General features: G+C 45.8%; 2 protein-coding genes across 5 annotated transcripts in view; one reads left to right on the top strand and one right to left on the bottom strand.

Moving 5' to 3' along the window:
- The window catches only part of Rufy3 (RUN and FYVE domain containing 3), a 65,221-nt gene extending 61,917 nt beyond the window's left edge, over positions 1–3,304 (top strand). For all 4 annotated transcript variants that reach the window (XM_005392778.2, XM_005392776.2, XM_005392777.2 and 1 more), the window contains 2 exons: positions 745–772; positions 1,959–3,304. In XM_005392778.2, the coding sequence (XP_005392835.1) occupies positions 745–772; positions 1,959–2,069 (139 nt within the window). In that variant the 3' untranslated portion in view covers positions 2,070–3,304. The remainder of the gene's footprint in view (positions 1–744; positions 773–1,958) is intronic.
- A 6,137-nt stretch (positions 3,305–9,441) lies between these two features.
- Positions 9,442–22,251, bottom strand: Grsf1 (G-rich RNA sequence binding factor 1; the record flags this gene model as incomplete). The annotated part of the gene is given in 9 exon segments (XM_005392775.2): positions 9,442–10,543; positions 11,672–11,746; positions 12,548–12,683; positions 14,951–15,072; positions 16,316–16,500; positions 18,140–18,275; positions 19,153–19,296; positions 20,103–20,258; positions 22,095–22,251. Coding segments are annotated over 8 exon segments (1,086 nt in total), but the record flags the coding sequence as incomplete, so codon positions are not given.
- Between the last annotated feature and the right edge of the window lie 1,398 nt (positions 22,252–23,649).

The raw sequence follows: 23,649 nt of genomic DNA, 5'->3' as shown, positions 1-23,649 counted from the left end.
TCCGGCTCAGCCTAGTTTCAACTAGAGTCATCGCGCTGGGCCAGCGAGGGTGTCACAGATGGGAAATTCTGACTTAGGCACTGCTACTTCCTCACACTGGGATTGGTGTTGTGCTCCGCAGCTTAGAAAGTGTGCTTCACACTCAAGTTACTCTTTACAGAAATAGTCACTTGTTTCCACTTTGTAGATGAGAACACTGAGGAGCACAGAGGTGACATGATCCACCCCATAGCCTGTCCCTAAACACTTGGTCTCTGCATAACACAATGGGACCTTCTGGGGCCCATCCCAGCCAGAGTGCAGTTAGAGCATGCTGCTGCTTCCCCAGAGCCAGGGCTGGGCCTTGCTTCCCGCTTGTGGGTTGTTCATGTGGGGAGCCAGGTTACCTCAGCTTAGAAGAGCTATGTCAACCTGAATGGTTCTCACGTGACATTCTCAATCATTCCCCTTTCCTGATTAACTTGCTAAAGCTGTCATTTGAATAGTATTTGGGAGACAGACAGAAACTCAATATTGATTCGTTACGGAGGGCCATAATGTAGGTCGAGGGGTCAGACTCTAGTAATATAACAGGCAAAATTTCCAAAATCTTGGTAATCAAGATTAATAATTAATTTGTTCCTAAGAAATACAAAAGAACTACAATGTTGCTTGTTTGGCAAAATGTCTGTCTTCTGAACCTTTATTGGGATGACATACATGAAAATATATTAAACTGTTGTTACTGTTCTTTCTCCATTGTAGGCTGCAGTCTCACCCTGCAGATGAACAGGTAACTAAGTCTCCTGTTGTAAATTATCATCAAAATGAGTGAAGTTGTTGGTGTTCCATGCCTAGCCAGGAGATAAGGCTGCAGAGGAAGGAGATAAACGGGTACAGCCTTGTAATGGTGTCCTAAGCAGGCACCGCCTGAAGTTTCCACATGCTGGAGAACACAAATGCTGGGGGGCAGAGGGGGCGGTATGTAAGCCTGGCGTGGCTGTGCACACCTGTGATCCCAGCGCTCAGGAGGCTGTGGCAGGATGATCGCTGTGAGTTTGACGCCAGCCTAAGCTACATAACAAGACCCTGTCTCAAACAAACAAAAAGGAAATATAAATAAAATAACTCCAAATCTGTTTGTAAACGGGAATCATGTAGAGCAAGGGTCAGGAAGCAGCACAGCTTTGAGCAGTTTGCTAAGTAAACAACAGTTCTCCCTTGTTACTTAAAATTATCTTGAAATACTGAGATGCAGAAGCGCTCACTTTGCTTTTTTTTTTCTTTAAAGAAAATGATGTTTATTGGTAACTTTTTTCCCATTTCCCTCCACACACCCGTCTTCCCCTATTTACAAAAGCTTTCTTTCTATTTTTTCCTTCTTTTCTCACTTTTTTCGTTTCCCTTCCTTCCTTTCCCCTCCCGTCTCCCTTGTTCCCCTTGGTTCATGAACTCAATTCTTTCCACAGTTCTGGTCATATGAGTCAAAGCAGCAAATCGAATTCAGTGTTGACCTGATGGGGAGATTTGATGTAGTTCTCGTTCAGTTCAGTTTGCAACCACAGTCGTGCAGAGAATTGAGTTTGTGACTCAAGGGACCACTCTAATTTTGTCTTCATAGCACAGGTAACTCACACACAGTGAGGAACTGTACTCATAATCCCCATATTAACAGTCAGTGTTATGTAAATCGATCCAAGTGTTTCCTTACCACTGAGATACACAAATAGTGTCTTCAGCCGCTTATATTAAATACACTGACAAAAAGCTTTTATTGTGAAATAGTGAAACAAAAGGAAAGGATCAGCTCAGAATTTATCAATGGGTTTAAATAATGTTACATATGCTCAGAGCACTTCAAAAACTTGTAATTTAGCCAGAAATTCTGTAACCTGCAGAATGAGGTAAAACTGTAAGGTTCCAGGCGTCGCCCTGCTCGCCCTGCTGCTCTGCCCACACTGTCCCTCTTCTCCTTGCAGGACTCCGCGTGCCAGGACTGCACAGGGACCGCCAGCAGCTCCTGCTCCATGCCCCAGCCGCCTCCAACCTCGAGTGCCAGCACGGGCACCAGCACCCGCAGCTCCAGCTAACAACACAGTGGCCCACAGCCCGGCCAAGGCTGGTGGCCAGGACCTGGTGGATACCCGGGCAGGGCCCCCTTTCCTGTGTCAGGATCCCGAACGCCCTTGCTCACAGGTGACAGGAATGACTTCAGCAGACCAGGTCCAGAAAGAAAGGCAGTGTTGGATGCTAGAAACTGTGCTCGTTTTCCCTAATGACTAGCTCAATAAAAGTTACTGGGTAGAGCCTTTCTTTTCTATATCAAACGCACTGTGAAGGGCATGGAGGGCTGCTCCTAAGAATAGTGATGGTGACCCTGGGGTTGATGTACTGCAAGATACACAAGCAGACCGGAATGGAGGGGCTGGAGAAGTGGCTCTGGTGCTGCACTCATGTAGCACGTAGCAGACCCTGTGTTTCACCCACAGCACCCAGGAAAAGAGCAATGAAAACGCACCGAGTCCCTCGATTACCTTTGCAACTTCAAGGGGAAAAGATCAAAGGAGATGACAATGACAGATGGTGCCTGTTTCCCAGGTGCTGCTGCACGTAAACTTTGTTTCTTCATTCCCATGACTACCTCGGAAAGTACCTCCACCAATCTGTGAACCCGCACTCAGGGAAAAGAAAGAGTAATATAAACCTGAATGTATTGAAAACGGTGTAACAGTTTCCGGACTGGAATCTGCTAATCTGGGCCTACAAGTGTTCTCACTAGCAGAAGAAAGAACTTTTTTTTTTTCTACTTTATGGCTTCAAAGTTAACTATCCGCCTTTTCCACGGCCCTGACTACCAGGAAAGGCATTGCTGTTCCAGGCCCCCCAAGTCATGTTGCAGGTTCTCCTGCACAAGCAGAAGTGCTGCTGAAATTAAAGCTGTCAGGTTTGTTGATGGCTGAGAGCAGTTGGCTCAGTGTGTACTAAGTGGTTCCCTGAATAAGAAAATCCTTATTTTGAGCCAGGAATCAGAGCTGTAGGTTGTTTGGAGGACGGCACTTGGGCATCTCCGTAGGAATCCTTTGGGGAAAGGGTGCATTCAGCAGGATTATGCTGGAGCTTCTGGGTCGTCTGATTCCTAGCTGTGACCTAAGATCCAGCTTGGTACCAGCTTAGAAACTTGTATATAAATACCCTAGACCGTATTATTATTTGGTAAAAAGGTTAAGCTGGGAAGGAGTCTGTTGTTCTGCAAGCCTGGCCTGTTCCTTGCTGGAGCTGAAGCTGAAGAGTACTAAGGGAAATAAAATCAATGATTCTGGCCTAATCTTACTGCCTTTTTTTTTCCTTTGTGAGCCTGGGTCACCTACATGAGCCAGCAGTGTTGTAGGTGCTGTGGATATTAGGGGAGCAAAACCCAAACACGACACAGTGAGCGTTACCTAATTAGCAAGGAGGCAGTGCTAGAACATGAACTATAAGGAAAAGTAAGTAATCACTTGAGGTTTTACTTGGTATTACACGTATTTAGCTTTTAAAAAAAAAATTTAATCAAACTTCAAAGATCTGTGGTTATTTTGCCCCACCAAATGCAAGGAGACTTAAGTATGAGTACTTCAACTTAATATTATGGCTAATCTTTCCTTAAAAATACGCTTTCCACATAACAGCATCAACAGGATGAAAGAGTAAGTTTAATGAAAGTTGTAGACATTGTGTGTAATAAAAATTACAGAAGTCTGCCACACAGAAAGCACGCTGTGTATTCACATGGACTGGAAGGCATCCACAGTGACCCAGAGTGAGTGCAATCCCTATAAAAAAAAAAAAATCACTCAACCACTTGGGAGGCTGAGGCAGCAAACAAAAGTCCTAAAATTCATAGAGAAAGAATCTCAAGGGAGCCCCAAATAACCTTGAAAAAGAACAACAAAGCTGGAGGTCTCAGTATGTCCTGGCTTCAAAACTCACTCTAGAACTATACTGATCAAATCATAACAGTACTAGCATAGAGACAAAAACACAAACAAGTGGAATAGGGTAACCCAGAAATACACCTTTAAGTAGATGGGCAAATTGGTTTTAATTATCACTCACTGGTAAAGGACAGGTTTTTTTTCTTCCAGAAACAATGTTTTAAATATTGGATAGCCACAGGCAAAAAATGAAGTTGGACCCATATACATAAAGTAAAATGGATCAAAAACCTCTGTAAGAACACAAACGAGAAGAAAATAGAAGAGCTTAAAACAATAAAAATGAGCGAAGTGCTTGAAGGAAACATTTCTCACACAAAGAATGACGCAGATGCTCAGTGATCTGTGCAGAGGAGCCCCACAGCCATAAACACTGCGGAACTGCAAAGTAAAACCACAAGGAGAGCCTTTAGTACACAACTGTACTGTGCAAACGGGGAGGCTAAGGCTGAGACAGGAGAATCGAGTAGGCTGCCCAGGCAACTAACTTACCAAGACCCGGTCTCAAAAAAAAATGCTAAGGAGGTAAATCACTGTTCTGTCCCCAGCAGTGCAAAAGATAAAAGACAAAAGAACACATATTTGCAAAGACGTGCAGAAAATAGAACCCACATTCACTTAATGGAAATGTAAAACTACATTAATACAGCAATCTCTTAAAAAAAAATTACTAGCAATTCCATTTCTGGGTGTATGTCCAAAAGAATTAAAAACTGCACCTCCTCTAAGTATGTTGGGCTGGAGATGCAGCGTGGTGGCAGAGCACTTGCCCAGGCGTGTGAGGTTCTGGGTTTGATATGCACTGGGGAGGAAACTGTACACCTGTCCAGCACAGTATTTAAGGGCCACTAGTATTGTCTGTGCCAAGTGGATGGACCAACGAAGTGTGGTGTATACCCGAACAATTCAGCCTCAGGAAATGCTTCTACCACACGGCTAACGCTTGAGGACAGTGATGTGAGCCAGGCACAGGGAACGCGTCCTCCAGGACAGGAGGTACCCAGATGAGGCCAAATGAGAAAGTGGAACCATGGCTGCCAGGGCTCAGAGCAGACAGTAATGGGTGATTAATGACTCACAGGTAGTCTCACTTGGGGAAATGACAAACTGGTGATAATGGCTGAACAGCAAGGTAAATGCATGGTGCTACATAATTTTTTTTTTTTTTTTTTGAGACAGGGTCTCATGTAGTCCGGGCATGGCTTAAACTCTTTATGTAGCCCAGGCTGGCCTCAAACTCTGGGCCATCCTCCTGCCTCAGCCTCCCAAGTGCTGGGATTACAGGTGTGCACCACTACACCTGGCTCAACTGTAACTCTTAAATGGTTAAAAGTTTTAGATATGTTTTATCAGTTTTTAAATAGTGCTTTCTAGAATGATGAAGAATACACAGACATTCATGCGCACTTGGATCGTTACTCAGGCCTGTGCAGCGAGCTAGGCAGCAACCACACACCAGGGCAGCGACGCACTCCACCTCCACCTCCACCTCCACCCCTAGCGCTGGGATTCAAGCGCGGCCCTCCCACATTCTCCACAGCTGCTCTGCCCTGCGCTCCGGCCCCAGCTGTTTTCGTTTACCTCAGCCTCCCTCAAAGCTGGGACCACAGGAGTGTGCTACACAGATCACGTTTTCTGATACCACTGTCCTATGAAAGGAAACCTGGAACTCCTTGGAGAAATGGCAATTCCGGGTCTGGGAACAAGGAATCAGCTGGGAAAAAAGGAGCTGGCTGAAAGAACTCCCAGCGGCCAAAGATGAAGAAATGTGAGCAACACAGTAAACAGTAGTACTACTATGGAACACCAGCGTAACAGAGGTGACAGCGCCTGTACAGCACAGTCCCCAAGACTTTATGTGGACACCACCACCCCCTGTGCAGAGCTTCAGTGCCCCTCCAAGACGAAGGGGCTCAGCAGCACCGAGCACCAACCTGAGCTGTCACACTGCTGAAAGGCACCTCCCTATGTCGTGGGCCTTCTTTCAACCAGGCTGAGCAGAAATAAAACGCCCACATCTGAGAGGCATCTACAGAATGACTCCCGACAGCTGTCACGGTCACCAAGAGTCTGAAAACCTGAGGTCATCAAACCACCCTAGGGATAACGAAGGGCAGCGCGGCCCTAGGATGAAAAGGGCACTAAGAAAAGCTAAGGCACTTAAGTGCGATGTAGCCATCTACAACGCTGCTTCCTGCGCTGAGACAAATGCACTGGAATTTGCTGGCCACAGGCAGAATGGGTAAGGTGCAGAGGAACCTCAGGAACGGCAACATCCTATGTCCCCTGAAACTATTCTGAAACTAGAAGCTCATTTAAGTAAAAAATCACAGCCAGGAGTGGTGGTGCACACCTGTAATCCCAGCATTCTGGGAGGCTGAGGTGGGAGGATCACCAAGTATGAGCCCAGCCTGGACAATTTAGCAAAACCCGGTCTCAAAACTTTAAAAAAAAGGCTAGTGGGTACACAGAGTGAGTCCCGACAGCTGTCACAGTCCAACAGGGGCCCTGGGCTCCATCCCCAGCACAAAAACAAAGTGCTTTCATACTCCACAAGTACAGTGGAGCCCACCAGAACCTGCCTGAACTGCCTCAGCAGTTTTTCCAAGGAGGATCTGAGAATTTTTCACAGATAAGCAGGGTAGACTTACAAGACCATATCTGTAGCCAGTATATAAAAATGTACATAAAACTCTCCCACGGGTCAGACCATCCTCAGAAGGACCGAGGCGCACTGGGCACAGCACGGTGACCCTGAGGGCACTCGAACCACTGCCCAGACAGCCTCCCCTCATCCCTGCTCACCACAAGCTGCAGCCCGCAGGAAAGAACTGCACTGAAGCACAGTAACAGCCGTTTGGATCTGTGCTGAAACTTCGTTCTAATGATCTAGGCTAGTCCCCCTTCTCCTCAGGCCTCTGGAGGAGCCATTTCTTGTCAACTGCCAAGGTCATTTCACTCACTCCTACCATCGGGAGGAAGGTTTGTCTGTCATCTCAACCGCCTTTGTGGTATTTGAACATGCCAGTCAATACCCAATCCAAAACCAAGCGCTGACAGTTCTACGTGTGGAGTAACAAACTAGTCAACTTACCTTGAAATGTGAAACTAACCAGGCGATTGGTGCACACCTGTAATCCCAATACTTGAGAGGCTAAAGCAGGAGCAGTGTGATGAGTTCCAGGCCAGCCTGGGCTACATAACTGAATTAAAGGCCAGCCTGAACTACATAGCGAGACCCTGTCTCAAAAAAAAAAACAAACAACTGTGGTCACATAGGAACCTTTAACACTTAGTTAGATCCCAAAAAAGGTAGTTTGGTGCAAAGGCCCTGAGCTCAACCCCTACTACTGAAATAAAAAAATGGGGGGACCAGGTACACTTGACATGCTCCTGTTGTTCCTGTCCTCCTTGTCCAGGCTGAGTGCCAAAAATCACTTAAACCCAGGGGTCTGGAGCCAGTCTCTTAAAAAATGCTGGGAGTGGGAGCACCAGCCCATAATTCCAGCGCTCAGAAGGCAGGCTCAGGCAAGAGCATCAAAAGTTCAAGGCCATAGGGCTGGAGATCTAGCTCAGCGGCACAAGTGCCTGCATGGCAAGTGAAACGTCCTGAGTTCAATACCCGGCACCAAAAAAAATTAAAAGTTCAAGGCCAGCCTGGGCAATGCAGTAAGAACTTGTCTCAAAAATAGGGTCTCACCTTTTCCTCGGGGCCCATCTTGAACTACCTATGAAGCCTAGGCTGTGTCATACTCAGATCCTCCTGCCTCAGCCTCTCAGAGTGCTGGGATCACAGGCATGCACCATCACATCCAGTCTCCAAGACTTTGTAAAGGACTGGATATTGAATCTAGTGCCTTTTCACACTGGACTACATCCTCAACCCTTTATTATTTTTTAATTTTGAAATAGGGTCTTGCTAACTCACTAAAATTGCCCAGGCTGGGTTCAAACTTGGGATCCTTCTGCCTCAGCCTGCCGAAGTGTGGTCTGTGCCACCAGGCCCAGCTGCCCACCGTTCTTTTTACACAAAGGATTAAGAAAAAACTGAATCTCCTTGCTAAAATGTAGTATTGGGTCCAAGACCGAAACAGACACTTCACAATGACATACTCTAGAAGGCAACTGAGGCATGAGAAGCCGCCCATCAGGTCCCTGCTGAAGTGGCATCTGCAGTCCTGGCCAGCCCCAGGAGCAGCACACCCCAACACGAACCTCACCCAGCGCAGCAGCAGGGGCGCGGGGCTCCTCAGCAAACCTGCAACCACTGCAGCTCGGCACAATGAGCTTCACAGCAACGTCCCTCTCCTGGACCCCAGCAGCAACTCCAGCCACCACCCTGCTGCACACCCGGACACGACCGAGTCCCCTTCTGCTCTGTCCCGCCCACTGGGAGCTTAGGGCAGGGCTGCCAAGGCCTCCCAGAAAACTGCCACAGCCTTTGGGCCACCAGACCCACCACCGCCGGCGAGGCAAGGCGCAGCCTGTCCCCACCCACACAGGGCAGCCGGGGGCAAGGCTCCACTGTCGCACCCGGTCACACTGCACACACTGCTCTGCTCTGCAGTCTGTAAGAGGACGATTAGAAGACAGAGGAAAACCCCCTTCACGGCTCCTCAATAACACATCAGGGTGCACAGACACTGTAACAAATCGGGAGACACAGATTTCTCTTTATTGGGTACAAATAAGAGTACTCCACTCCGTGACACAGTCTGCATCCTCTCCCAGCAGCTTCACCTGCCCAGTCAGCAATGCCCACAACTGCATCAGGCAGAGCAGACTCACACCTGTCCTCCCGCCAGCCGCGCACACCCAGGGAGCGGCTTGAAGGGCAGCGCGGCCGCCAATAGCTCGGCAAGGTGTGTGCCTGCCTCTTCCCTTAGAGGGATGTGATGAGATTCATTAGCTGACAAGGAGATAACTGCAAGGGAATAAACTCGCCAGCCCCAGCCCCTGCAGACCCTCAGCCCTTTCCCACAGTAAAGCAGAGCCCGAAGCAATCTGTGAAACGGGAGAGAGACGTCACACCCAAGAGCTCAGCACCTGTGGCAACACACGCCCAGAACCCGCATGTGGAAACTCTGCCATCTCGTAGTACAGCAGTTAAGTACATTCTAATAGCAGGATTTTTTAAAATACAACTGAAAACTTACCATTTCTTCTTATATTAATATGCCACGAGTTCATGTAATAAATATATATAAATATAATATGTATATATTTGACTCCCATAATCCAGTAATAAATTCTCTTAAATAATTTTCAGTCTAAAACAAGCTTTCATTGATATTCTACTTACAGTACAAGGACTGACACCTTAACTGGTAATCAGAGGCAGATAGATACTAAATGGGAGAAAAATTTCTCTTCCAGACATCACCTATGCAAAATCTGGGCAAACTCACAAGAAGAACTAGAATTGCATCTCACAGGGCAGCTGTCACCTTGCAAACAGGAACGAGTGAAAGAAGGTATACAGGAGGACTTTAACTCTCCGACACAGATGCACACAGAGTTAGTTTATTAACGACTACATTTGGAAGCCAGCCGTCTGGTCCAGTACTGAAAATAGCAAGCTGTTTAATACGAAAGCAGAAGGGAATGCCACAGTGTACAGAAGTACAGCTTACCCGTAGCCCTCACACAGTTACGCAGTGAATGCTATTTTTACCTAAGCAAGGCACCCTACTTGTTCTAAAATATAGGCTGGGCTACCCCACTGAAGAAGCAAATGAGGGACCTGCATTTCCCCCATCTGGTTTAAAGTCAAGGGAAGCCACTAAGGTTCTTCCCAATCTACTGTTTTGACACACAGTATCACTTACAGTTCTGATGCTAACAAACACCCGTAAGGTTTACCCAAAACCAAAAATAATTAGGGTGAGGGGCCAGATAACCTTTCAGTTGAGACCAGATTTCCCCTTAAGTAGACAGGCACCAGTGCTACAAGGCTTTGCACAAGGCCTAGAAGGCAAAATACTTCTAAAGACATAAAACTGCCAAACTGTCTTACACTCACCTTTTGTCTTTTCAATTCCTACCCCCACCTAAGTAACCGAATAAAGCTAAAATTGAATCTTTTCCCAAACCACACTCCTTTAAAAGTCTGAAATCCTTTCCTGCTTTGGTGAGTGGTTAAAATATATCATTATTGTAACCCCTTGAGAGGTTTTGTATCAGAGCTCTTAATTCATAGGCAAAAAACTAACACCTTAAAAAGATTATTTTTTAAATGGGAGAAAGATTTTAACAAATACTGCTGAATAAAAATATGTAGTCTTTACACTGGGCAACATATCCTCTATGAAAAAAAAAACAAAACAAACAAACAAAAAAAACTGTTTATATAAAATAAAGACCAGATTCTTTTAACCAGATCCTGGGCAGCTTAAACAAAAATTGTAATTTGTGGTTTATTTCATAATCCCAAACTGCATCTTTCTCTCTCTAATCAGTCCACTACAAATTTATCTTAGATACAATTAACCAAAAACCTCAAAATCTTTTCTCTAGCAGCTGCTGCCAATATACTGGAACTTGGTATCTCATGTCCAAGAAACATGTGCAAACGAAATGCTTTCTTCACCCTGAAACAAAAAATGGTACACATTTACTTAAAATGAGAAAGGATTTTACCGGTGGTTCCCAGTACCATTTGAAAAGACAAATGTCAGCATCTTTTTCTGACTGACTGCAGGCTATCTGAGAATGAATGAATTTCAGGTGCAGAGAATCCATTACGCATCAGTGGACACAGTCTGGTAAGGAGACGGAGTTCTAGAAGTGAGTGTAGGGTACATTCTATATAACTGAGCTAACCTAGACACTTTACATCACGGGACACAGCCAGAACAGCGCATAGCAGTCAGAGTAACAGAGCACCCACATGTTTTCGCAACGTTACCAGTGCAGTGTGTGTGAGAGCACACCACTGCATGCAGAAACATGACTGCACTACAGATCGCTAAGACACTTCATGAGAGAAAAAAGATCCTATATATTCAGCAAGAGATGGGACAAGGCAGATTTTGTAGATATGAAACCATGTACTTCCTGAGACAAAAAATCATTTTCATAATACCATCTGGGGAAAGGCAAACAGTGGCAAGTTGATGTGTATCAGTGATGCTCCCTGCTTTCAAAGTAACATCCTCTTCGCACCCTGAAGGTATCTTACGACTGAGATGTGTGCACAGGTCAGTGAGAAGAAAAGTGAAGGCAAGGTCTACTTGCCCCGTGCCATGACTAAGAGCTACTAGAAGCAGCTACACAGTTACTTGTGGGGCACACAGCATAACTGCTAGGAAGTATAGGGCGAGGTTCTACACAGGGGCGACAGCCACGCACTGTCATCACAGTGAGTGTGCAACCCCGGGAGAGTTCCCAGTCTTTCTGCTCATATCTCAGTTACCATTCCTTAAATGCTTATTACAAAGAGAATCTTTGGGGATATAGCTCAGAAGAGCACCTGCCTCTCAATCCCCCATACTGAAAACAAAACAAATGGACCCCCCAAAAAAGAGAATCGTGGGTTAGTGATATAGCTCCACAGCACAAGCACCTGCCTGGCAAGGGCAAGGTCCTAAGTTCAATCCCCGGTACCCCCAAAATAAAAAGAGAATCGTTTCCACTATATTACCAGTTAGTAAGTTAATGATTTTATCAACTGAGAATAATTTCTAGTTATACCTGTTATCTTATTACAATAAACTTACCTTAATATCCAGAACTCCTGAAGTCTTATTTTCCTTTTGGACATGAGTTCAGGAACAGTTCAATATACCTATGGTCTAAAAAGAATTATTCAAAAAAGATTAGCTGTAAGAAAGTTGTAAAGGAGTCAGGTGTCATGGTACAAGCCTGTAATCCAAGAACTCTAGGAGGCTGATGCAGAAGGATCAAACCCAGCTTGGGAAACTTAGGGACTTAGCAAGACCTCTGTTTCAAAATAAGAAATAAAGAGAAAGCTCAGCACAAGGGCCCCAATCCTCAGAATCACCAACAGAAAAAAAAAAAGCTGAAAAGTCAGAAAAAATATTGGCCCCATTTTTCTCATAGTCCAGACAGCAACTCAAGCCCTCTGCCATTTCCCTGGTTACAAACAAACTTAAGTGGAGAGTGATGGTGCACCTACGCTCCGAGCTCAGAATCCCAAGTTCCAGGCTAGGCTGGGGAACCTGGCAAAGCCAACTCAAACTGAAACAGGGCCAGGGATACAGCTCACCCACACAGCGCCTGCCAGGCAAGCACAAGGTCCAGAGTTTGATCCTCAGTACCAGAAAAAAAAACAAAAACAAACCCTAAACCAGGGGTGGGAATGTAACTCAGGAGGCCTGGGTTCAAGCCCCAGTGCCCCAAAGCAAAATAAAGCGAAAGGCAAAATAAGGCCAGGCGTGATGGTACACACTCATGGGTCACCACCAGAGGCTGAGGCAGGAGGATCGCTCGAGCCTCTGGAGTTTGATCAGTCCCAGCAACAAAGCAAGATTCTCATTTCAAACAAATTACAACTGAAAAATGTAACCACTGCACAATCAGTGTTTTCATTATAATGATGGGCAGTCATGCAGACAAGCAAAGACAATACTTACGCACGTGGGACCGGTCCTTGAGCATCGCCGCCACGGCGTCCTCGTGGCTGTCAAAGTGCACATCAGCCTCGCCCGTGGCCTTCCCAATAGAGCTGTACTCCATGGTGATCCGCACAGGCTTCAGTGGCATGAAGAACTACATGACACATGGCAGACAAGACAGCATGCTGAACCGGTTGGTCTGAGAGCCAGCCCTGCAAAGTTCTTTCATACCCTGCAGCTACACCTGGTAATTTTGCTTTTCAGGGTCTCCCTTTCAAGCAAAACTGGTTACAGTTCTCCCAAAAAAACTAACTAAAAAGAATCACAATAAAACCCCCTCCCCCAATCTTTTATGGGGTTTTTTTTTTGGAGACCAAGTCTCACTATGTAGTTCAGACTGGCCTCTAACCTCACTGTGTAGCCCAGGCTGGCCTCGAACTCACAGCAATCATCCTGCCTCAGCCTCCTGAGTGCTGGGATTACAGGTGCGAGCCACCACACCTGGCAATAAATATTCTTCAATCCTTAATAACTCATGTTTTCCCAGACATGGTGATAGATGCCTGTAATTTCAGCACTCGAGATACTGAGGCAGGAGGATTATGAAAGGGCGGCCTGAGCTACATAGCAAGTTTAAGGCTGGCCTGGACTACATAATGAGAGCTGTCTCAAAAAAATTGTGCTTTAATCAGACACATACTTCATCATCCAATTTTTGAGTACTGCATCAACAGAACTACCACACAGAGTGGTTACTGTTCCAAAACAAGGCAGCAGAACACAATGCTTCAGCACAATGTGCAGCGTTCACTCAGATAAAGATACAGGTCCTAGGCAGAATGGTGGCACACACTGTAGTGTCACCTACTTGGGAGGGTAAGGCAAAAGTATCACCAAGCTCAAGGCCAACCTGGGCAACTCAGTGAAATGTCTTGGAATAAAATACACACACACACACACACACACACACACACACACACACACACACACACAGGGCTGAGCGTGTGGCTCAGTGAAGAGTGCCCCTGGATTCAATCCCCAGTTCCCTAACACCACCCAAACCAGTGTGCTGACTGCTATGACTAGTGTCAGGCTCTTTGAAATACTGATGGCAAATCCGAGGCTTCACCAGTAACTAAAAAATTTAGGTTTGATCTATGTTTCAAACATGTTCTCCAATTCATAATGCCCAAAGTTTTGTGTTCTGTTGTTTTACTGCATATAGTGTCTACGGTAAAATAAAAATGTACTTTACATTCATTTTCCCCAAATTCAAGGAATACTGCAAGAAAATTCCACGGTAGCCAGGCGTAGAAGTGCGCTCCTCTAACCCTAGCACTCTGGAGGTCGAGGCAGGAAGATCGCTGTGAGTTTGAGGACAATCTAGGCTACATAGTGAGACTGTCTCAAAGAAACAAAACCAAACTACGCGGTGTCCCCTGACAATGCTAGGCATGTCAGCCCTAGATTCTAGGGTGGTACACACGGTCCCAGCTTCAGGGTGGTTTCCTAGTTCCAGTGAGGAGTTTTGAGTACACAACGGCAGAAAAGCAATTCAAATGTAGTAAAAACCACACTGAAATTTGGTGGTTTTCAGACTAACAATACACAATAATACAGCTTAAGACATAGGGCATGGCGGCAGGCTGCAACTCCCAGCAACCCAGAGAATAAGGACCGTTTGGAGCACTGCACAGGGCCCTGGCTATTAGGATATGCCACGCAAGAGTTAGGGGACCAAGCACTCTCAACTTGCGCTGCAACCCCTCACAGGTCCAGGAGCAGCTGTTATAACTGCTGTCTCACCGAACACTTGAGTCTCAGTTTCCTAAACTAAAAACTCAATAATAAGTTATTAAATTAGGAAACCTAATTTTAATTACTAAACCTACCTCGTATTATTTGGCATCTACAAATTCCTTGAATCTGCTTTTTTCTTTCAATATAATACAAACCCACACTTTTTTTTTAAGACACATGGTCTCACTAACCGTGGTGGCGCATGCCTGTAATCCCAAAACTCAGGAAGCTGAGACATAAGGACTGCTGGTGAGTTTGAGGCCAACCTGGGCTACATAAGCAAGTTCAAGACCAGCCTACACTATGTACTGAGACCTGGCCAAAAAAAAAAAAAAAAAGAAAGACACAGCCTCACTATGCTGCCCAGGTTAACCCTGAACTCCTGAGGTACAGGAAACCTCCTGCCTCAGCCTCTCAGTAGCTGGGAGGACAGTCCTATGCTATCAAACCCAGTTATGCCACACTTTCAGCTACAGTAAATGAAACAAGCTTTCCAACAAGGGATATGTTACCTGACTATCCAAAGATACTCCAAAAATATCTTTCTCCCTTTCCCATTTTAACATAAGTTCAATTTCAGAACTCCCAACCTAGTGGGCCTAGGTATCTTACTGCACACACATTTATGATGTCCTGTGCGTTAGCGTGGAAAGGCAGCCCTCTCATGTGCACGACATGCGGGGAAGGTGTGGCTCCAACATCAGCAGCCTCTGGAAGCTTCTCCGGCATCTCCTTTGGCAGCTCTGAGAGGGAGAACAAAACAAGGGCAAACTCTCCAAAAGCCACTAACACCAAGACCTCTGATACCAAAATTCCCATTTCTTCTGGAATCAGCACAGAAGGGCTCCCAAAGCCACAATGGTGACATGAAATGCCTGCCTCTTACCAAACCCCCGGAGTCACTAGTGCTTCAAACCATCACCAAGGTAAGAACTCTCTTGTAACAACAGAGAGAAGGTAAAACGATCATGACAGAACCTCTAAAGCAAGGAAAATTTGCTGGGTTACAGGTATTACATATAACAAAGACATAAAACTGGAACTGTATCATAACCTCTGTAAAAGGTACTTCAGTACATATTTATAAACACATATTTATAGTGACAGGACAATCCCAGGGTATCCATTTCAAAAGCATTTACTAAATTTCAAAGATTCCAAAGGTTGCTTTGGGGTTAGGAATCAAATAATTAAATCCAGAGGCAAACAAAAATCTTTCAGTCACTATTTCTGCTCTCTACCCAACTGTCCCCCTCACACACACCTGCCCCTGCCGTTTAAATGTTGTCATTTTACTTCCTTTTATTACCTTTTTAGTATTCAGCTTCTGGTAGAGTACAAAATGACTAAGTTAAAAACACATAAGGGGGCTGGGGATTTAGCTCAGCAGCAAAAGCGCCTGCCTGGCAAGCGCAAGGTCGTGAGTTCGGTTCCCGGTACCGGAGAAAAACCCAAAAAAAACAAAAAAAACAAAAAACACATAAGTAAGCCCTCCTGCATCTACTCGAAGTACCTTTATACTCCGTTAATCTTTTTTTTTTTTTTTTGGCTTTTTGAGACAGGGTCTCACTATGCAGTTCAGGCTGGCTTTGAGCTCACTTTGTAGCCCAGGCTGGTCTCGAACTTGGAATGATCCTCCTGCCTCAGCCTCCTGAGTGCTGGGATTATAGGGGTGCACCACCACACCTGCTCCATTATATCTTTAACTCAGTTCCCTCATTCTCCTACAATCTCAAAATTTCACATCAAAGTTATAAAAAAAAATTAACACAAACCAAAAACATACAGTGCAAGCCAGGCGTGGGACGCACGCCTGTAATCCCAGCACTTAGGAAACAGAGGCAGGAGGATCACTGCAAGTTTGAGACCAGCCTGAACTACATAGCAAGACCCTGTCTCAAAAAGACCAAAAATCAAAAACAAACAAAAAAAAACACAGGGCAGGACCCCCACCCCCCCAAATCTCAAGCACCACCAAGACCTTACCTATCTCCTTCTCACTTTCAAAAGCTGTCACGGGTCCAATATCCTCATTTACTTCCTGTTCTTCAAAGACTACATCGGGTTCAGTCGTATACTTGGCAGTAGGAGAAGATGCCATTTTCTTTCCCTTATGAGAGCCAACATGTGTTCGAACTTCAGTCTTCCTGCTTGGAAATATCTCTATGTATCTACGAAACATGGTGCCAATTAACAACAGCGACGGATACCAGTCCATGCGAAAGTCATCTCCGCAGTGGAGTTAATGATGGGATCTTTTCGCCAAGCTAATGCTTTCCTCATGCAAGTTTTGAACAGTGTCTGAGAATAACCTGGCTAAGCTGACTGCACACACAGGAAAGGATCTGGGACTCCTGTACGAACCGGGGTGCTGTTCCAGGAAGGGCACAGCTACGGGGAGTCAGGCCTCCAACAGCAAGCAGTTACCACAGCCCGGGCCTAACCTGAGCGGCTTTCTGCTCCCCTGCTCCAGGATGTGATTTCTTGTACATAGCCCTTTTAGACAGGCTCCCCAAGACCCGGCCCACATAGTAGACTCGGCATCTGACACTGTGAGCTAAGTTAACGTCTTTCCTTTATAAAGTCAGCTGGCCTCAAGAACTTGCTACCATAATGAAATGCAGGTAAGTATAAGGCTACTTTCGTCTCACCACCCTGATGCCTTGCAACTGCAAATAACAGTCACCTCTGTACTAGATGTTAAAAATGTCAATGTGAACAGAACTTCAAGAAGAGGCTAAGGAAAATTCCGGAACTAAGTATCAGCTCTAACTTGCCATCCTAGTGACAGCGGGACTACTCTTCCAAGACAGACTATTAAATGGGAGCTATGAAAACCAACTGTATTTAAAAAACCTAGGAAGATTAAAGAGGAGGCAAGGGTGTAGCTCAGAGGCACAGCTCTGCAGAGCATGTGATCCCCAGAACCACACAAAGAAAAATGTTCAAGCACCACTTCTTTTTTTTGGTACCGAGAACAGAACTCGCAACCTTGCGCTCGCCATGCAGGCGCTTGTACCGCTGAGCTATATGCCCAGCCCTAAGTACCACTTTCTTAAAAAGACTTTTGGGTCGGGCATATGGCTGAGTGACACAGTGCCTGCCTGGCAAGTGCAAGGTCCTGAGTGCGATTCCCAGTACCAAAAATAAATAAATACATAAAACAAAAAGACCTTTGAACCAACTATATAGTATATCCTGAAATACACTAGCCTTGGAGTGGCTTTATGTTCAACCATACTAAGTAAAAAGGTCAAAAAGCATAAAAGAATCATGTAAAATCTGTTTTTACGATTTGTCCAAAACTCAGATCGAAACATACATCATGATGAGCTTCCTGATGTTACACACACACAAGGCCCTGACAAGCAGCTGACCATTTCCTCTAGGCCAACGGCAGCCACATGGAGCTCAGGGTGGAGCACCTGGGCTCAAGTCCACAAAACAAGCTCAACCAACACACAGGAGCAGCCAGCCGCATGGCACCGCCTGCAATCCCAGCAATGGAGGCTGGGAGGAAGGCGGACCACAAGCCCAAGGCCCGCCTGGGCTACAGAGAGTACAAGGCCAGTCTCCAAAAACAAAAGGTGAAGTACTGAAAAAGACAAAAAAAGAGAGAAAGGCAACAATCTACCAAATGTTCATGTCCATCCAAGTCACGAGTATGGCTCACATTTGGCTGTATCACTGGGCTCCGTTCCCAGCCCATCTGCACTATCCGCGTCTGGAGAACCTTAGCAGTCATCACAGTGCACTTATCAGCACGACCTGACACACAGATCCTCCACATCACCAGTCTCCTTCACTCACCGGTTCCCAATTTCCTCCCTGTGTTTCATCAGGGCCTGGCTAGCCATTTCCGGTTCTTCAAATTGTACGTAGGCTTCCCCCGTTTTCCTCCTGCCCCTGTAGTCCATCACAAAAGTGATGTCCACTATATTCAGTCCTAGGACGCAAGAACATTACTATAAATCAGTTCTGCTACCAGAACTACTTTTTCATCCTTAGAATTAACACATTTACTTACACACTCATAAAATCTGTAAGGTTTTCTGCCAATCCCCAAGCTGGGCAATAGTGAATGGGGAAGTACTACACAGTCAAAGACATATATACTTGTATTTCTACAATGTGCAGTTCAAGCAGACCTTCTAAAGCACGCAACTCACTTGACTTTTTTTTTTTTGCCATAATTTGTATTCTAAGAAAGAGATTTTTGACTAACATAGATACTAAGGGCATATATTTTATATGAATCAGATGTGTTTAAATCATAGATTGCCTTTGTCTTAGCCAACTACTCTGAGAAGGTACTTTTTTTAAGATGCACTATCTCCATTTGTTTAGATCATCTTTATTGCTTAAACAATGTTCTGTAGTTGTCACTGTGTAAGTCTTACACTGTCCTTTGTTAACTTCTTTTTTTGTGCCATGCCCTTTTTTATTCATGCACACTGGTTAGTTTAATGGCACCCACCCCGCAAAGGCCTTCTGTTAAGTAGCAGAACAAAGCCTTATGAAATTGTTCTGGCAGGGCATGGTGGTGCACATCTGTAATCCCAGCACCTGGGAGGCTGAAGCAGGAGGATCATTGCAAATTCGAGGCCAGCCTGGGCTACATAAGTGAGCTCAAGGCCAGCCTGAACTGCATAGGGAGACCCTGTCTCAAAAAGACAAAGAAAAAAAAAAAGAAATTGTTCTGAAGTGTGACACAACCCAAAGACCAGCCTGAGCAGTCAAACTCTTCTAAGATACCGAAGGAAACGGGGAAAGAAGCAGACAAGGAGAAATGACGCCTCCAACACAATTAAACTGCTGAGCACCTGCAAAGAAGTCCACGATGTCCTTCTCATTGCAGCTGTATGGAAGGCCCCTCAGCCGAACCACACCATCGTTGGCTGGCAGGGAGGCTTTGACCTGCAGGCTCTTCATTAAGGCATCCACATCTTCATTGTTTATCTCATACACTGCAAGGGAAAAGCACAACATGGATACAGAGTCCACCTGACAAAGGAAGCCAGTTTTTGTAAAAGTATGTTACTCGTACAGTTAGACACTGGGCCACTCCCTCCCCTTCATTCAACTGTAAACACCGCACCACCTAATGATCACCCATATCCCCATTTTCCTAAGACAGGAAGTCACGTGAGCCACCCCTTCTCTCCTTCAACCACAAACACACCACCACCCTCTTGGCCTGCGGATGGCTGACATCGGACAATGACCGCGGGGCCACCTTGGGTCAGCGGTGTCTGACCCTATAAACCGGAAGGCTGAGTTATCCAGGGCCTTTGTTCCCCTCGCCCTCGACTCCCCCCTTCACCCTCCTTCTCCTTCGCGTTTCTCCCTGCTCCTGCTGTCGTCTCGTTATCTTCAATGCACATAGCTACTCATGATGTACTACAAGGTGTGCGCTTGGCAATCCTTTCCCGGTTGTACACACGAACTAGTTTTGGCCCACTCAAACACTACCACTTCATGAGTTTTCCAAAAATTCCAACACCAGCCTTACCCTGTATGCATGTCTCAAAAAAGTAACAAGGAACATTTACTGAATATTCATATGTGCCAGGCAGAGCCTATCCTCACAACTTCAAGATCAGCCTGAACCAGCAACCTTATTTCAGACAGGAAACTCAGATTCTCTGTATGCTTCATTTCACAGCTGTAAAATAATGTTTCCATAATACTCACCGACCTCACTACTGGCAAAGATAAAATAACAGCTTCCCAAGAAACGCACTCCACGGCTGCAGCCCGCCGCCCGGCTCACCTTCCACATACCGCTGGCCCATGTACATGCGGTGCTTCTCCAGGGCCTTCTGCACATCCTGCTCCGACTCCATCTCGATCAGGGCGTCGCCCCGGCGCTTCCCATCTCTATTTAAGAGAAAATGTACTCCCTTCTCACTGTTGCGGATTCTGCTGTCTGAAAGTATAGGAGAAGTCAATTAAAGACAGCCCGCAAGCTGTGAGCTCATGACACAAGTCACTAAATGCAGCTTCCTAGCAACACAACAGGAGCAGAATCCTCATCACGGGAGGCAGCAGCACCCATGAAGGGGTGCTGTCCGAAGCATCCTAAGCAGATGAGAAAACAAACCTCAGCACAGCAGCTGTGAGCTCCTCAGCATTCAGGATCAGCGTCGGCAGAGCAGAGCTCGCACTCAAACCACGCCTGGCTCTGGGTTGATCCCAGTAGGGTGGAAGCAATGGTTATGTCAGACCAGGCACAATTCAAATGCACTCTGTCCATTCCAATGTTTCCAAAACCAGCCTCAAATCAGGTAAGGAATGAAAATACGGCTAGGTTTACACATGAGCATGCGTCTTTAAGATCTATTCATAAAATATCTCCTCAGAGTTGCGCACAGAAGCACACCTACAATCCCAGCACTGAGGGGCTGGGGGATCACAAGCTTCAGTACTGTCCTGTGTCGAAAGAAGAAATAGAGGGTTGGGGGTATAGCTCAGTGGTAGAGCACTTGCGCTGCACATGAGCGGCCATGGGTTCAAACCTCATTCTGAAAAAAAAAAACCCTATGCAAATAATTTTGGAGCCAGGTATGGTGGTGCACACCTCTAATTCCAGCACTTGAGAGAGACTGAGGCAGGAGGATCGCCATGTGTTTGAGGTCCCGCCTGGTCTACATAAGTGAGTTCAAGGCCAGCCCGAACTATATAGAGAGACTTTATCTCAAAAAAAAAAAAAAAAGAAAGAAAGAAAAGAATTGAATTTGGGGTAACTTAGGAAGACTCTGCCTCAAAATAAAATAGGAGGGGGATGTAGCTCAATGGTACAGCACTTGTCTACCATGCATGAGGTCCTGGGTTGAACCCCTAGTACCATAAAAAATAACAATGATAATTTTGCTGCTATAATTTCATTTCTCCCCTTTGATTCTCTTAGTGCTTATTACTTTTGTTTGTTTTGGTTTTTTGGGACAGGGTCTTGATATAGTTCAGGCTAACCTTGAACTCACTATGTAGCCCAGCCCAGACTCCAAGGTGCTAGGATTTTAGGCATACACCGCCACACCCAGTGTGTTTATTTCCTATAATACAAATTGCAGATGTCAGCAAGTGGCGATTATAGCTGTGTACCACGCCTGGCTATTCTACATTTTAAAAGGAAATCATCTAAAAGCCTCATAAGAGGAAACTTTTAAACCATGGTACACACACACAAAAAAATACTCCTTTTTTAAAAAAAAAGAATATACTAGCCACACACTGGTACACTTCCCAAATATGGGTACTTTATGCAGGTGATCTTGTGTTCGAAATGTAAGTATTTCATAAAAAATTACCCTCAACCCCACATTTCCACCAATAGCTTTTTGTTACTTTTTTTTTTTTTTTGGCATGAGTTCAAGGCCAGCCTGGACTACATAGCGAGACCCTGTCTCAAAAAACAACAAAAAAATGGTTTGGTCTTGTAACTCAGTGGGAGAGCTCTAGGTTCAAGCCCCAGCACTAGAAACAGAAGAAAAAACTACCTAAAACATCTATAAAACTGGTCAGAGTGGAATGGGGCTGCAGTTAGGAGCTCCCTCCTGCAATCAGGAGCCTGAGACAGGAGGATCACTGAGCTAAAGGGTTCAACAACAGCCTCAGCAACACAGCAAGATCCTACCTAAGGGGCTGGGGATTTAGCTCAGCGGCAAAAGCGCCTGCCTGGCAAGCGCAAGGTCGTGAGTTCGGTTCCCGGTACCGGAGAAAAACCAAAAAAAAAAAAAAAAAAAAAAAAAAAAGAAAGACATACCTGAGAAAAAGTTAAGTACATCTTCTACAGTACATGACCAGGGCAGTCCTTGAGCACGAATGAGGTACACATCATCCACTTCCTCTCCTAACTTGGGAGGGACCAATTCATACTCCTGAGCAGGCGGGAGGTTTTCCAGGTAGGTGGGTTTGGACTCCTTTCAAGAGAGATGAAGAACTGTAAAAACACTTCACTGACAACCTACTTAGAAAATGTTTATGTCCACAACAGATGCTCTACATGTTAGAATTACTTCAAAGAAGCAACTTCACAAATCCAACTCGCCCTATTTTAGCTTAAATTGTACATGCTAAACCAATAAGCAAGTACAGTCTAGTGGTTTGGCAGGACACAAACTGTATTCAGAGCTTATTCATCAGGCCTAAAATTGTACCTAATAATGGTGACTTAGGTCAGAAAGAAAGGTCCCTCCAATGTGACAAATACTTAAAAGCCCCCTACTACATAGTGCACTGTATTAGACCTGATCTCAAAGAGCTCGCTACCTAGAAGACAAGTATATAAGACTAGATGCTCTAAGAATTCTTATCAAGATACAGAATGTCGCAGGAACGCACATCAGCGCTCCCAGAAAAAGAACCCGGGCGATGGGCGTAGCCAGAAGAGGAGGCCAGAATGTTCCAGCCTGAGGTGAGGAAGAGGCAAAGGCACACTTGAAAACTAGCAAGCCTATGTGCATAAACTGCAGGGTAAAAACAGGTGTCAAAGACAGCCTGCAGGTAAAATGAACTTGGCACCATGTAGCAGAGGGCCTCGAGTGTTGGGCTCAACAAGAATCCCTTTCCTGGATAGGCAAAACAAAGTGTAAAAACAGACATTAAGGAGTGGGTAGATCAGGGAGACAGCAGGCGGCCTTGGAAAGATTAAGCAACAGAGCAAGGGGAGGATCACAGAAGACAAGAGGACCTTGAGCCCTACCGACAAGTACTGCATTTGTAAGTCAGCCAAAGGCAGAAAGAGGTAACGATCCAACAAGCACTACAACCGTAAACTGGGACGGTAACTACGGCTTTAGCGATCAGTGGGGTTCGCGCCTGTACCCCTCCAGCACTGTGAAAGGCTGAGGCTGGAGGCTGGAGGACTGAAAGTTCAAGCCCTGCCCGGGCAATTTACTGAGCCTGTCTCAAAGAATAAAAAGGGCTGGCAATGTAGCTCAGTGTGGAGGACCTGGGTCCAAGCTTCAATCACTCCCCGCCATGACGACTTGCAACCTGCAAGCAGGGCAGACAAGGGTAGACAAATGCGTTCCTTTCACCGTTTCCACGAAAGCTTATGTCCAGGGTCTAGGAGCCACTGGTAAACGTAAGCACAGCGCCTCACACACGGTAATACTCCAAAGATTTTACCACGTAGTAGACTTCACAGGAGGAGATGTTTTCTAGAAGCCGGCTCACGAAGACAGGGTTGCCGTCGGTCTTTCAAGGCAACCTGTTCAATTTCCCAGAATTCCGGCAGCACCGCCAGGTTTTAGGAAGGGCGGTCAGAAGCGCGGCCCCGCGCCCGCGTCCCGCCCGCCCGCCCGCGCCGGCGGACT

The sequence above is a fragment of the Chinchilla lanigera genome, unplaced genomic scaffold (assembly GCF_000276665.1).
Source record: "Chinchilla lanigera isolate Chin_1 unplaced genomic scaffold, ChiLan1.0 scaffold00046, whole genome shotgun sequence".
Classification (NCBI taxonomy): Eukaryota; Metazoa; Chordata; class Mammalia; order Rodentia; family Chinchillidae; genus Chinchilla; species Chinchilla lanigera.
Note: the sequence above shows the minus strand (reverse complement) of the source record. Positions and strands in the feature narration are given on the sequence as shown.